The sequence below is a fragment of the Haemaphysalis longicornis genome, unplaced genomic scaffold (genome assembly GCF_048455015.1).
Source record: "Haemaphysalis longicornis isolate Haplotype H1 unplaced genomic scaffold, Haemaphysalis longicornis Haplotype H1 scaffold_7, whole genome shotgun sequence".
NCBI classification, from domain to species: Eukaryota; Metazoa; Arthropoda; class Arachnida; order Ixodida; family Ixodidae; genus Haemaphysalis; species Haemaphysalis longicornis.
This window is the reverse complement of record NW_027526422.1, coordinates 44577198-44592557: the sequence shown is the minus strand read 5'-3', so window position 1 is coordinate 44592557 and position 15360 is coordinate 44577198. Positions and strand designations below refer to the sequence as shown.

The following is a 15360-nucleotide window of genomic DNA, read 5'->3' as shown; positions in this document are numbered from 1 at the left end:
GTCCCCATCGCACAACCGGAAGAAAAGGTTTGTTGCGACGCATTGGATCACTACGCGAACACCAGAAAATCGACGTCCTTTTTTCTCTTTACTGCATGGAAGACTAGCTCTAAAAGCTTATGATCACACCCTACCATAAATGGCAGTACGTTCACTGACATATACTTTAAAAGCCAGGCATAGGCACGTACGCCTCAAAAAGATGCAACCACTCCGGCGGCTGCGATCGCGCCGCATAGGCAGTGTACACAAGCGCACATTGTTCGCGAAAAATTGACTTAGTCCCCCGAGGTTTTTCCGCATTGCGGTAAATTATGCGACGCTTCCACAGGCTGCAAAGGCTACTGACGTAGAACGGCGGGACTCTTTTAGCAGTTACATAAAATAGTAGAAGGAGTGTTCTAAGTGAAGCAGGGGATTGCGCTGGTTGCGCGCAGGAAATGCCTGGCTTAAATTGTGAGGGGGGGGGGGGGGGGGGGGCGATAGTGCGAGCCAAACATAACTTTGGAGCACACTATTCTCGCTAAAGAACATGGCCTACGCATTTCAGAATTTAATATGGTAAGGTCATTAGATATTGTTTACACTTCCTTCAGTGTCCCTTGAAATGCGAGACAAATTTCTACTTGATTCTGTTAGCATCTAGGAAAACGGCATTATTTAATTGTGGGCTTTAGAGTGCCGAAGCTACACGCACCTGGTATATGGGGCGCAGGCATTCTAATACACCGGAACAATTAAGTCCTCTTGGGTTTCTTAAAACGTGACGAATTTTCGAAACGCCCAAATTCGAATCGCACTCTGTATTCGACGAAACTCGCCCAGGTAGTGGCATAGATAGACAGTTACAAGCCTTTTTTTTTCTTGCGATTTCCAAACATCGCTGTGTATCTCTTAAATCCGGATGTACAAGAATATTACCGGTTTATGGTTTCAACCGAATTTTACGGTTTCAACCTGGAAACCGATAAACTAGCCTATATTTTATAAAATTGTAGCTTATACTGCGTTTTTTTTTTTTTCCAGCCTTCACCTTAGGAACGTTGCTGTGACCAGAATTTCGGAGATGTGGCCCCCGATGACGGTAATGATATGCTGCAGCGTTACAACAGGGAGGACCAGAGGTTGTGGAACCGGGAGTTGAAAGCTGGCTGCTGGGGCCGGTGCAGTTTTCAGTCTGCATTCAAGTCTTTCTCCGCGCTCTTTATATTCTTTTCAGGCCCTGTAGTGACGGTATATTATGATTCGGCGGTGGAGGCGGAAGGGTAGAGGGAGAGGGGTGTTCTCCGCGCTCTTTATATTCTTTTCATGCCCTGTAATGACGGTATATTATGATTCAGCGGTGGAGGCGGAAGGGTAGAGGGAGAGGGGGCAATGTCAAATGTTGGCTGGCTTTACGCCAGCAAAACGCACCCTGCTGGCTTCTTAACATAGCACAAGCCTTGAAGTTGGCTTTTTGCAAAGCGTTAAGTTGTGCAAGAAAGCCGAACCCTTAAAACATTGAAACAGGCGTGCTAGCACAAGCAAGGGCTCGCGAAACAAAATGCTTTAACCACATGTCACTGGTTGACATAGGTTGCCTTATCGTGACTCGACAAGCAGTCTGCGACACATCCTCATTTCAGGACTGCTCGGTGGGATATTTGCGGTATATATGCGCTGGCTGTGATGCCAGAACCCGCGACCGTTCAGGCGCTCGCCAGTGGCACTACCACGACGATCGTCACAAGGGGCGGCAGGTAGCAACAGTAGGGACATTTTTTTTACCTGAGCTGGTGCAGATTAGTGCAGTGTCATGCAGAACAGTGCAGAGTGCTACTGAGTACAGCCAGTTCAGGTAAAAAATATGCCTCTAGTTTTGAACATCCTTGAAGGAAACAAAACGGTACACTAATTCTATAAAAAATAAGTGCTCTCTGTTTACCAGCTATAATAGCGCATTTTGTATTTTAAGTTTTGCTGCTTAAGGCTTAGGCCTGCACACTGCGGTTTTACTGAAAGCAGAAAGAGCAGAAATACACGCCATTGCTACACCAGACCTGTTACCGAGCAAACACGACAGGTATCTAACGGGGAAATGCACCACAAATAGCAACACCAGTACCTTAGTAGTGTACAGTCATGGACAAATGAAATGCGAACAAGAATATATAAACCAGAGCGCGCGAAATTTAAAAGTACTGTTCGTGGAGGTCCACAAATAGCACGCTGTTGGCACATTTGGACAGCCCCATTTACCAACTTTGTTTATGTAATTACGCCACCCGTCAGTTTGACTTGCATTAAAGGAGATCGCGCTATTTGTGTGTTCTGGTTCATATGTTCGCGTTCGCGTTTCATTTGTCGATGTCTGTCCCTGCAGGTTCACCAACCCAAAGCCAGAAGCAACATTTGCAAGCATGCCACGTGTCCACGCTTTTATTTGGTTTCTCTTTTAAAATATACATCGTTAAGACGTGCCTCATGTATTAGCGCACTTTTAGAATCTTTGCAATCGTTTACATGTAGATGAACAGCTTAGGCTGTATAGGTTTTGCCCCCTAGGAATGAGCGACTGAATTTCTTCGGGACCCTAAGCACTTCAGAAATCTCTGTGGGTCTGTTTTGCCGCAACGCGCAAAGATTACAAACCTCTGCGACAAATCAAGGAAGGTAGGCTAATTGCAAGTCTCAGCCGATCTTTTGACTCGAAAAAGGGAATATGCGCTTTAACACAACGCAATGCAAACAAAAAGACGCTTTGCATTACGCAATGTCCCAGAGGCGGAGGTCGTGTTCCTGAGTCAAATGGTATCCCTGGCGTCGTTATTCGTATTATTGCTATACTGGAAACGGTGATTGGTTCGTCGGGTGCATCGGTGCGGGGATATTTAGGAGTGCACCGCCAGAAAACGGCCTTTTCTCGCATGCGCCGCAAATGTTCTCTCGCTGCACGCTCAAACTGCCTACAAGCTGTTCAGCCCGTAAAAATTTCGAGAAATATTGGAAATCTAGAAATTGCGGCTCTGTCCACCCTTCCGGAACACTTTTGATGCCTGACCCCGTTTTTTAAGCATTATTGCAGATAAATTGCGTTTGTTCTGCGTGCGTGTTTTTCCCGTATTTAGTTACTGACAACCTCACATTTGCAAAAAAAACAAAAAGAAACAAAAAAAGAATAAATAATTAGAACGTAAAGGGGAACGTAGCGTGAGTGTCTGTGTTCCCCCATCTAAATTCCCTGCAGGGCTTCGCATCTTGTATCGACTACCCCTGGAAGCCATTTTGAGTGGCTCGACAGATCCATACCGACGTCACGGTTCAAGGGGAAGGTCGCGATGCCGATCCTTCATCGTCTCGGCAGGGGGCAACGAGGGAGGGCATAGGGTATGCGTTCGGCGTAGGCAACCACAAAGCGATCGCATTTTTGTTCTTTTCTTTGGTAGAGGCAACAACTGGATCGCAGTGGCAGAAATTACGGTTGCCTAAGACACTCACCGCACGGTCGGTGCCACCGGTTCCGATTGTGCAAGGCACGGCAGGTGCGCGAAAGCTCTGGGCCATTCTGCCGCGAAGATTGTTATCGTGATAAGTTTCCAGGAAACTTCGCTGCCAACACCCTTGTTCTACGGCCTTCTTAAGTTAGGCTTAGAGGGACTTTTGCTTATGTTAGTACAAACTACTGATTCATATCATCGGGTTCAACGCGCTGACGCTACATCTGGACTATGAGGTGCGCTGAAGTGGAGGGCTCCGAATTAATTTTGATCACCTGGGGACATTTAACGCGCATCAAAGTATCGACACACAACCGTTTTTGTTTTTGTCCTCAATCTGAAAAGCAGCCACCGTGGCTGGGATCGAACCCACGACCTTGGGCTCAGCAGCACTTTGCCACAGTCACTGAGCCGCCGCGGCGGGTAGTACGAACTACTACGGGAGACATTAGGCCCGAAGTTTGATCATGAGCACGGCATGTACTCTATTCACGGATAACATTGTGTCTAATCGTTACAAGGCGCTTTCGTTTCATATTTGTTGTAGCCCACGGTTTTTCAAGGCTCCAGGACTGCCACATAAAGCACGTGATACTGCGATTGACTGGCCTTACTGTGCTTAGTAATTTCTGGTATTGGGCCATCTCGGCATCCATGTCTTTGTGCGCAGAATTGTTTCCGTTTCGGACAGCCAATGGTGCCCCTAGATGCTGTTCTAGAAGGAAACAATTTGTTGGCCCTAAAGTTTTCACCTATGAAAGTTAGAAATAAGTGAAAGCTTATACTTTGATGAGCTTAAGAGGGGGAGCGGCAGAAGAGAGACAGAGAATGTGTTTAATGGTGAAGGCAATATTAGTCTGACGTTATCTGAGAAACCAGGCTTATATATATCTATGATGTCAGTTTGTATATTGCGTTCCAAATTAGGTGTTTTCAATGTCGCTGCGTGCATTGGCACAGTTGATACTTGACGTACTGGGTAACGCTAGGCTGTGCGGGGCTTGGACTTAGAATATTACTTGCTTGTTAAAGTAGGCGGTGGACATTTGGCTACCTAGTAATGTCCTGATCCTAGCAATGCAGGCCTTTGGCGATTTGTCGGTCGCTCAAAGCTGCGAGGCAAGGGAAGTCCCCGCTGAGATTTTTTTGATGCTGCTCGTTACTTGTCTATAGGATGCCTGGTTGCACGGACCGGAAGGATTCATGGTTTTTTCTTGCTTCGCGCATCGAATTTCATTGTACTGCGTTCCACGGTGGTCAGCTGCGACTCCGGTGTTGACTGATTGTCTATTGTGTTGGTCGGAAGAGCGTCTGCCGCTGCGGCGATGTCTACGTCAAGCCTATACCTTTAGATAATAGCATGGCCCGGCGGTTCTGGGAACGTTTGTGGTGTGTCGTTAGCCCGATGGTGCAAATCTTGGGACCAGAAAATTTTCGTTGTCATTAGGTACTCGATGATACCATCATTTACCGTATTAGTGCAAGTAAACCGCAGAAAATGCTCTTGAAAGCGGGAGTCTATGCGAGGTGCGTCTTACTCGCTGCTGATCGGCGAAGAACGAACAGTGACAGTGTGAGTCTGTCTAGCGCTATACGAACCATCTTCTACCGTTTAACATAAAATTATTTTTCCTTTTAGTTTGTCTCGGCGATATCGGGCGTGCTTTTCGGCGCCAGTTTGTGGCGTGAGTTGTCTGGCAATATTTTGTTCATTGTCGGATTTTCGGCGTCTCGTTTTTAAAACCCATTTCTGCTCACGTGTGCCACACTAACAAAAAGACCCCTTCTGTGCTAATAGTGTTAATGACTTAGGCGAATATGACCATATAATTTTTTTGTATATCCCCATGACACTTAAACACCTGTCCCCCCCCTCCCCTCCAAGAAAACTAAGAGTTCTATTTGAGAACAATACTTTCTCGTGTATTTGAGAACAATACTTTTGCGAGTTTTGTCCTCAGATTTTCTTTATTTTTTTCATGAGCAGAATTGGTCATAACTTACGGACATACTGTCATAAATTCCAGATGGAAAGCAAGCTGCCGTTTCGTACTGAACTGCGACATTCTCTCATCGGGCTCATACAAAGCTTTGTGGCTCCCACGAGTATCGCGTACAAAGGCTACTTCTGGATATACCCCACACGATAACTTCATTTAAACGAGATAAATTAACAATCTCTCACGACAGCCCCTGTTCCCGTGATTGAGTCTATATACGATTCGTATCCCTTGAGCGATTCTGTGCGGAACCTTTTCGAATTATTTAGGCAACGATCCCCTTTAGACGTTATATTCTTATGGCAGGTTTCTCTACTTGAGCCCGCTGCCATTTAATCCAGCGGGATCAGTGACCTCCAAGAGAAGGTGGTAACCACTTTTGAGATTGTACTTGCCCACACACTCCCCCTCTTCTTTTCCTTTCTGACTCTAGGCATCATTATCTTTTTTGTTCGAGTCCCGGTCGTAAGACTCGTAACGCGTATACGCTACAGCTTTTAGACATTTCCCAAGCGGCGCTATCGCGGCTCGGTGTTGCAATGTCCTCGAAGTCTGGCAGTCTCTTTTCGTAAGGATTTCCGCTCTCCCTCCTATCACACCCTTCCGTCTTCGCCGTGAAACGCTAGCTACTCAGAAGGTCCAACGTCGGCGAAAAGTCGATCGGCGCCTGTGATGCCGCGCAGCCGTACGGCTAACTTGATCGGTTAACCTGAAGCAGCTGTTAACAACTCGCTCGGAGAAGATCGTACGAGCGAAGCGTGCGGAGGACATAGCAGCCCGTCATCAGGAAAAGGATTAGCGGCAGCCAATGTCGTTCTAGTGCTACGTGCTTAGCGGCTTGTTCAGAACCCATTTCATCAAGAAAAGGGAGCAGCTGGCACGATGGCTTCTCAAGTGCTGAAACTTTTGCTGCTTCTGGCTCCCATATTTCTGGCGTGTGCGTATATAACGTACATCGAGGTCCGTCTTCCACTGCCGGTGAGTTCTGGTTATGTACTAAAAGGCTTTCATAGTAACCGATTATTGCAAAAAGTTTGGAGCGCTTTAGAGGTGGTTATTTGTATAGCCCCCGTATTTTCTATACGCATGGATTTGAGATAGGTGTTGTTTGTCGGTCCATACCGACAACAGTAGAAGGAACAGCACTTGTTCCAGCGTTAACTGGAAATCTCGAACCTCAACGGTCGGTGTACAGCCTTTCATTATCGCTATTTTGAATTACTTATGCGAGAGCTGAAGTAACTCCGTTGAAGGAATTTATTTGGAGTAGCTGAAATCAAGAAGGGTTAAAGTATAGACTTTTTTCACAGGCGTAGAGCTACTTGCTAGTATTATTGCAAACATCGATTGACTTGTCTCGCCTTGACGGCAAGCGCCGACTAAGTCTTTAATGTTTTAAACCGTCAAAGTTTATTTCAAAGAGTTCAATAACGCGTGCCACACAAGTATACAAATGAAGTTCCTATGAGAGAGAGAAAGAAAGATAAACGCTTATTTGACGCGGCCCATGTCCGGGCTGCCGAAAAGGTCCAAAGATTGGGTACCGCAGGCGGAACCGCCTATTTTACTGCGTAATGAATAATTCCAAGCATTGAACAGATTGATAGGCGGGTACAAATTGTAAACACATAATATCCTAATAAATAATCAATTAAAGTAAATTAATATTAATCAAGACAGGACTAAACTGTCTAATACAAATTTGACCCGAAGTCTGATACACGGTTATGAATTCATGCGAAATCGCGTTATTGCAAAACGAAGGAAGTACGATTGAGTTGTTAACAGTGTGTTGTGTTGTGGAATACTTCGTTATAAATAACCGTAACCGTAATAAAAATAACTCGAGTTGAAAACTTCCTAGCGCACCCGTAACCAGTATCAATATCGCAGACTGAATTTTCGGTTCCTTTAGCTACATACAATAATACTCTTCAAAAAAAAGAAAATTACAGTCACAATTGAACGCTTTTTTTAAATTAGAGTCGTTAAGAATTGTTTGTTTTCAAACATTTTTCCCTAATTTGGCCAAAACGAAGTTATACCGAGACACAAAACGTCTACTATCTACTATTATACTAAATAAAAAAGGGGCATATGAAGTAAAAGGTCCCCATTCATTCTTTTAAGGAACATGATACCGTGGCTATACTGATATCGGCTACAAAGGAGCAGAGTGCACAATGTGCGCTATTTTCTAGCGCAGCTTCTGTCGTTTAGTCTAATCGCGTGCTTGGCCTTGTCATTCACCAAATTCGCACATTTTGTCACACTGATTGACTGCTCTTACGCATTGTGGTGAAGCCCCCCTGCACCAATTTCTTGGTGTGTACGTATGACATATCTCTCTATTTTTCCAATGGCAACAATTAACATTGTACATTTTAAAATAATCTTTTGGTTCAGCTTCACTACCAATTCATCCAGCCAACACAACAAATTTGGTAAATACCCATTGAAAGTATGCGATTTGAATTTTTTTTCGCTCCACGTTTTTTTTTGGCGGGCGGGATATGCAATGAGTTTTAAAGTGTTGGAAGCGAGGCGAAAGTGGGAAGGTGAAAGTTCTTTTCTGATGGAGGAGAAAAGAGAAAACGCCCGCGTGTCTGAGATTTTGGGGTACGTTAAAGATCTCCAGGTGGTCAAAATAATCCGGAGCCCTCCACTACGGTGCGCCTCATTCCATGCGTTGCGTCGCCGCGGTAAACCTCATAATCAATCGTAAGTAGAAGTTTGGTTTCCGCTGTGGCCTCACGCGTTGCAAGCATGATGTTCTGCGTTACGAAGCGTCAATGCGTCGATCGCATCTTCGAGTCAGCTGATTACATGTTCTTGCCATTCGCCGGATTTGCGATGTTGGGGGCATGGACTGGTCACTCAAGTGTATTGTGATGAAGCCGAACCACGGGAGTGCCTTAGAGAGATGTAACTTCACTAGGAAGAAATTTATTATTTGCAGTAGTTCATTGATTGATTGATTGATTGATTGATTGATTGATTGATTGATTGATTGATTGATTGTCGGGTTCGATGCGCCGACGCAACGCAGGCGATGAGCCGCGCCATTGCAGCTCGCCATGCATTAGTTCATTGATTGATTGATTGATTGATTGATTGATTGATTGATTGATTGATTGATTGATTGATTGATTGATTGATTGATTGATTGATTGTTAAGTTCAACGCGCTGGCGCAACGCAGGTGATGAGGCGCGTCATAGTGGAGGGCTCTGGATAAATTTTGACCGCCTGGGGATCTTCAACGTGGGCCGAAATCACGTACACACGGGCGTTTTTTCTTTTCGCCTCCATCAAAAAACAGCCGCCACGGCCTGGAATCGTACCCGCGTCCTCGTGCTCAGCGGCACAACTCCTAGTCACCGTGGCGGGTAAATGCAGTAGTTCAAATGATTAACAATGAATGTATAATAAAAGCAAGTGCGAGCCTTTGTGTTTTCGAAAGTTCTGGTTGTCGTCTGGTTTTCGAAAGTTCTTTTAAACAGTAACCAATTTTTAGAGGCGAAAGCGGCATACAACGTAATTTTAGTTTAGGTGTGTTTCTATGATGATTCCACGGGACGAAGCATTTTCGTGTTGCGAAATTGGTTTTGGATTGATCTACAAGAATGGGCTGTACGGCTTTTTTAAGTGGAAATATGCAGGCAAAAACGTTTTTGTGGAGGTAATAGTAAGTCCAGAAGTAAGGCAGAGAGGGAAGGGGTCTGCCAGTAAATTAGAGATAAAGACATCAATACCCAATGACACGATAAAATAGAGGCGCAAAGGTAGGTCAAAATGTATGTAAAAATAACAGCGGGCCTAGGATTGAACCTTGGAGAACACACCGGTTTGATATTGCCTTATTTCGTTAAATGTGACTGTTGACGGAAACACATTTATACCGGTCTTGAAGGAAATTTTCTATATTAGGTGGAATGAAGGAGGAACTGGGACAAACAAGCAAAGCTTTTCTTTTCGTTACTTGGATGTACAACCCTAATATCTACAGCCTAGCCGGGCCATAGTTAAAGCTCACCACTCTAAAACACGACAATTGTTCCCAGTCCGTGCCAACTGCGTGGAAAGCGGTTTCGACGCAGATAGCGTTGTAGAAATAAAAGTAAAGGCGGGTTCCCTTTCTGCCGATGTCGTTAGGAAAGGGAAGAATTTGAGAAAAAATAAAAGTCTGCATGTGCAAAACGCGTTGTACAAAAGTAGCAGCATGGTTACAGCGAGATTTACCAAGCGACGCGACGGATGACGCAACAAACACCTACCGCCGTTGCGCTCTGCCGGTCGGCTTAGGCAATCGAATTCTTCAACGACGATAAGACGAGGTGATGTCACCTACCCGCGCCAAAAAGGAACGTCCCTGCACGCGATCAGTACTTTGTTTCCTAAACTCTAATGTTCTACTTTCCCCTATACAGAGAAATTGCACAACTGCGGCCTTAACACTGATGATTTCCACGTCCACACTTGTGAAGGTCCACATTGAGGTTGACTAAGTATCAACATCCTTGGCCAAAACAAGAATAATGGGGTTTATATGAATAGCTGAGAATAGCTGAGAATAGCTCGTGTGGTAACCTAAAATCGGCCTGTGTCCTGGCAGGGGAAGCGGGCACCTCCGGGCTCCCCGTGGCCCGAACCGCAGATCTGGCACAAGTCTCCGCTTCGGAGGAGTCTGGACCCGGACACCTTCTCACTGTATTCGGCTGCCGCCGAATGGTGCGACGTGGTAGCCAGGGCCCTGTCTCGGTACCGCAAACTGGCCTTCCTCGAGGACACATCGCAGCGGACACATGGTCTGTCGGCGGAGCTCGACCACGAGGTGCTTCCAGCGCTGCGAGTCGACGTGGCCAACTACATGGGGCCGCAGCACTGCGGCTACCCGCAGCAGAAGGACGAGGAGAGCTGTGAGTTGCTTGAAGAAGACTAACTAAAACAAACTGCGTAGCCACCTTAGCGTGAACGTTACTCTCTTGCCCACCTTTTTGTTGAGGTTTTCGTGCTGCTGCTCGCTTTGTATAGCCTCCACGTGCATGTCTCTGAATCCAAAACCATTTCTCTTCTTTTAAGACACCCTCGAAATACCTCCGCACGGAGACGCTGTCCTAAAGTCTCAAACAGTCTGGGGTGCCCTCCGGGGTGAGTTCTAGAGTTTTATGATACATACATACGCCTTTCAAGATGGCACAAGTCATAGTTACGGGCGCGAGAAAAAGATGATCCGCGTGTTGCTTCTTCCAGGACTTGAAACGTTCAGTCAACTGGTGCACCAGGACCCTGTTAGCAAGGCGGTAAGCCAAGGGAAAGGCTGGATCTTCTCGTTCTGGTGGTATTGTTGATCTATCAAACAAAAAGGAAAGGGAGCTAACGTGGCATGTCAAGGCCAGAGACCCAGTTTCAGGTAGCACAAAAAGCACAAAAAAAGACTTCCGAAATTACTATGTAATTTGTGATTTTAATGTTACAGCATATTTTTAGTTTATATAGTCACATGGCGTGTTTACAGTAGACTTTTCATTCAAAATTACCATTGCAGACGATAAAAAAATGCGACGTAGTAACCCCAACACACACTACCGGGCGTTAACGCATGCCCGCGGTATCATCATCGACAAAGATCGGCATGATAGGCTGAGAAATGCCTGTTAAAAGTATATAAAGAAAAATAAAGCCTTATTTTATTCCGAGCGAAGACTGAGGAACTTTTGTGTGGCGATTAATTTACACTCTAAATCTATATATTTCGGCGTCACGAGGGGTCCAGTGACCTTACGTTTACGACGTCCTGCTTTCAGTTTCTCGTCAATGTCACCGTGGTGAACGACTTCCCGCGGTTTTCGTACCGCGGTGTGCTTCTGGATTCGTCAAGACACTTTCAACCGATCAAGCTCCTTAAACAAAACTTGGTGGGTATACGGTTAACGCTGAATATGTGTGCGCCACAGTTGTAACTCGGGTTTTCTTTCTATTTAGTTGTTTTTTTAATTGAGTTCTTAGTTTTGCCTTCGTTTTTATTTCTCGTTTAGTTTTGCATCGATCTAGTTTTTTTTTTTTTTGCAGGGTAAGCGCAGTGCTGCATGTGCGCTTACCCCGCATGCGATTACACTTTTAGTCCACGATTGGACTCACAGCGATACTGACTACCTCTGCTAGAAACCAGGAAGCAAAGCCTTATGGATTAGGCGAAGTGTCAGGTTGGACGAAGAAAATGTACGCACATTTTAACAATGCCGAAGTACTTCCCAATACGATCGCATTTCCTCTCCTGTGTTCTCTTTCTCCGCAATAATTTTGAGGCAGCTCGGCATCGCGGAGACTGGCATGCGAACCTACCAATGCGGCGCATGAGTGCTCACGTGTAGAATCGTGAAGCAGGCAAGCAAGAAGACGTTAACAGGGTGGTCAAATTACTCAGGCACGCCTTTTAAGTAACAAGTGTAAAATGAAGCCACCTTCCCTAATCGACTCATTACTAATATAGTGTACTCCTTGCTCATCGGTCTCTATAATAAGTATAATACCTACAACGAGCAACGTTTTGTGATGTTTTTCACTTCCTCTGTGCCTTAGTTGTTCTTCTCGGCTTCCATTCCTACATGCTGATAAAATTTTCGGTATCTATATGGGCCGTTTCACATTTAACCTAGCCTAGGGAAAAACATTTATAATTTTGATCCCTAGTCTCGCGCTTGGGTACAGCTGTGGCATTGATTCTTCGTTTCTTAGCGCAAATAAACCACCAGTGACATCATGGCAGGGATTTTTTTTTGTGACCGTCCTCGGCGTGGTCAGAAAGCAAATTGAAGTTGTTCTTTCTCTCTCCATTTCAATCCGTCAGTCCCCCAACCCACACTGTCATTTGTGGCATGACATTGTCCCTCCCATGTGAGGGATTTCCCTCCTCATGGCGTTAGTGAGGAGTAGAATGACCACCAATGCCTCACTTCATGGCTTCCTACATTTAAATGTTGTGACTGCGCGATCGAACGATGGACAACTTCATTTGTCTATAATTTTATCAAAGCCCAACCCCCATTTATTTTTCTAGGATGCCATGGCCTACAACAAATTCAACGTGTTCCACTGGCACCTCGTCGACGACCAGTCGTGGCCGCTGGAGATGGTGACGTACCCAAACTTAACGCAGGTACGAAAAGCTTGCCTTCGAAAAGCTTGGCTGAGAAAGTGCAGTGCTCAGAGCGTGGAATAGAAATCACTTCTTTTTGACAATAGGGAAGTTGCCATAACAACGCAGGCGGTATTCTAGGGTTCAAAAGAACGACTACGGCCTGCGTCAAAGTTCATGTATTCTCTTCACGTATCGCATGTTACGAGTAAAATTACTATCTGCACTTTCATTTCAATTCGTATTACACAGGTCTTTTCAGTGCATAGAAATACTGTCTAACAGAAATAGGCAGAAATTCCTAAGTTTTGTCCCTGCGGTCGTGAGTACGCATGCTGCTATATAAAAGATATACGTTCTGACCCTACCCGCGATAAATCCGTGCAATTGAAGCGCAGCCCGCCGAGATAAAACACAAAACCATAGCATGCAACAGGATTCAAACCAAACTATTTATCTGAGAAACGGGTATTTTTCAAACAGCGCAATCTAAAGGAACAGTATCAAGTCGGCGTTTACAACCAATAATACCCCCTAAAATTCCCCCGCGAAACGCCGGCTCATCTGCACACCGTAGCACGCAGTCTGATGCGTATATTTGGTGTCTTTATACGGGATGTGTGGGAAGTGAGGTAATCGCCTGTATTTTGATGCCGCGGGGACAAAAAGAGCGCTGAGTAACTAATTTAATTCAAATAGTGGTCAGCCTAAATTTAACTGAGGACCCGGCACAGTGGCTAAGGCGTTGTGCTGCTGAGCACGAGGTCGCGGGTTCGGTTCCCGGACATGACGGCAGCTTTTCTGATGGAGGCGAAAAGCAAAAACGCCACTGTGTGCGAGATTTCGGCGCATGTTAAAAGATTCCCAGGTGGTCGAAATTAATCCGGAGCCCTCCACTACGGCGCGCCTCATCGCCTGCGTTGCGTCGGCGTGTTAAACCCTACAATCAATCAATCAAATTTAACTGAGGACACAGAGAAAGACGAAAGGTCATTGACAGGAGTAAGCTTGCGGTTGAGCCCTATCTGCACGGAATTCCACACAACATTAAGAAGATAGCGGCCCGAGAGGGGGTGACAGTTGTGTGCTCAGCCCTAAACAAAGGGTATGCGATGCGCCGTTGTGTCAATCAGCCAATGATAGCGAGCCATTGCAAAACTAACCGCCGTACCAAGTACGCAGCATGTGTACAGGGGTTGTGTACATACCACCGTTATCGCGGGGAAAAAGCTACATTGGCCAGACCGGCCGTTGTATCAACGATCGAGCTCGAGAGCACAAGGCCGCAACAAAGAACGTTCCGTCAGGACACTTGGCCGTGCCCTTCCGAGATTGCGCCATGTGGGAAGCGGACTTCCAGGCGTCATTACCATGCATAAAAACAGTGATATGAATGCGCGTGAAATCATCGAAGCGATGCAAATTGAAGAAGACGTCAACGATTGTGTCAGCACTGCGTCGGTTGCGTTTAACCGATAAAGAAAAACTTTCTGATTGATTGATCGTAGGGTTTAACGCGCCGACGCAACGCAGGCGATGAGGCGCGCCGTAGTGGAGGGCTCCGGATTAATTTTGACCACCTGGGGATCTTTAACGTGCGCCGAAATCTCGTACACACGGGCGTTTTTGCTTTTCGCCTCCATCAGAAAAGCGGCCGCCGCGGCCGGGAATCGAACCCGCGACCTCGTGCTCAGCAGCGCAACGCCTTAGCCACTGAGCCACCGCGGCGGGTAAGAAAAACTTTCTCCGCACTGTTGTAGCCGGGCCACGTGGCTAGAGGAACGTATAAATGTACAAGGCGAGACGTATTAAAAAACTCAGTTGGTAGTGTCAGCGTTTGTGCTTTGTCTTTCGTCTTTGTCTGTGTCCTGAGTTAAATTTAAGCTGACCAGTATTTAAATCAATTATGATCCAACTAGATCAGATTCTGCCTATGCGAAGTAACTAGTTATAATGTCCTTCATTCCTGCCAGCTTGGAGCCTCTAGCTTCATTACGGGGATCCGGTAACTCCTGTTCAAAGCGCACTCCATGAAGGCGACTCGTCATTCTTCACAGAATGCAGCCGCAGTGCAATTCATGGTGTTGCTACAGTTGTTCTGCTGAACTCGCAAGTCTGCTGACGCACTTGAATACTGCAGCTGGCCCGTGGAAAGTTAAGCTGAGAGGCTCGAATCGTTTTTTGCTTACCAACAGTGTTTTCATCTGGATAAAACTGGCCTCTGCGGTGGCATATCAACGGTTGCTAGGACGATCCGATAACATGGAGGTTGCACAAGGCCGGCAAAGCATTGGGAGTTGCGTCTCGGTGCGGCATCTCCATCGTTTAGTGATTCGGCTCCTCCAGCGTAAGCGGCGTGGGCGAAGCGCTTCTTCTGCGCGCTGAGCGCGAGGGAAGGGGTTGAAGCTAGAGTAACGGAGAAGTCCTTCTGCTGCTCCGTACCGCTTCACCTCATTGATGTGGAATTTGTAGCTCGCGTGGCCTCTTTGTTAGCATTTTACTGAGGCATGTGTGGTCAACATGCTCCATAGGTGCCTGAGCGAAAACAAGTTTCAACGCGAAAGAGTTAAGAAGCACGTGTTGCAAAAATGGTACAGAAATAAAAAAAAAATGTCAGTTAATACCTAAGAGTTCTTGCGCCGCTTCCCGGTTCCGCAAAGCTTAAGATTTTTTTTTGCGGCACCTAGTGTGTTATTTTTATTTTACAGCTAAGCTGATTATGGCCAGGGCTCCGTGCATCTTTCTTC

General features: G+C 46.0%; 1 protein-coding gene across 1 annotated transcript in view; it reads left to right on the top strand.

Annotated features, from left to right (window-relative positions):
* The first annotated feature begins 5960 nt into the window (after positions 1-5960).
* LOC144145427 (beta-hexosaminidase subunit alpha-like) overlaps positions 5961-15360 on the top strand; it is a 36229-nt gene continuing 26829 nt past the window's right edge. Inside the window, exons 1-6 of the mRNA XM_077677040.1 lie at positions 5961-6454; positions 10091-10394; positions 10558-10626; positions 10729-10778; positions 11283-11393; positions 12536-12634. Of these exons, the coding sequence (XP_077533166.1) occupies positions 6359-6454; positions 10091-10394; positions 10558-10626; positions 10729-10778; positions 11283-11393; positions 12536-12634 (729 nt within the window). The 5' untranslated portion in view covers positions 5961-6358. The remainder of the gene's footprint in view (positions 6455-10090; positions 10395-10557; positions 10627-10728; positions 10779-11282; positions 11394-12535; positions 12635-15360) is intronic.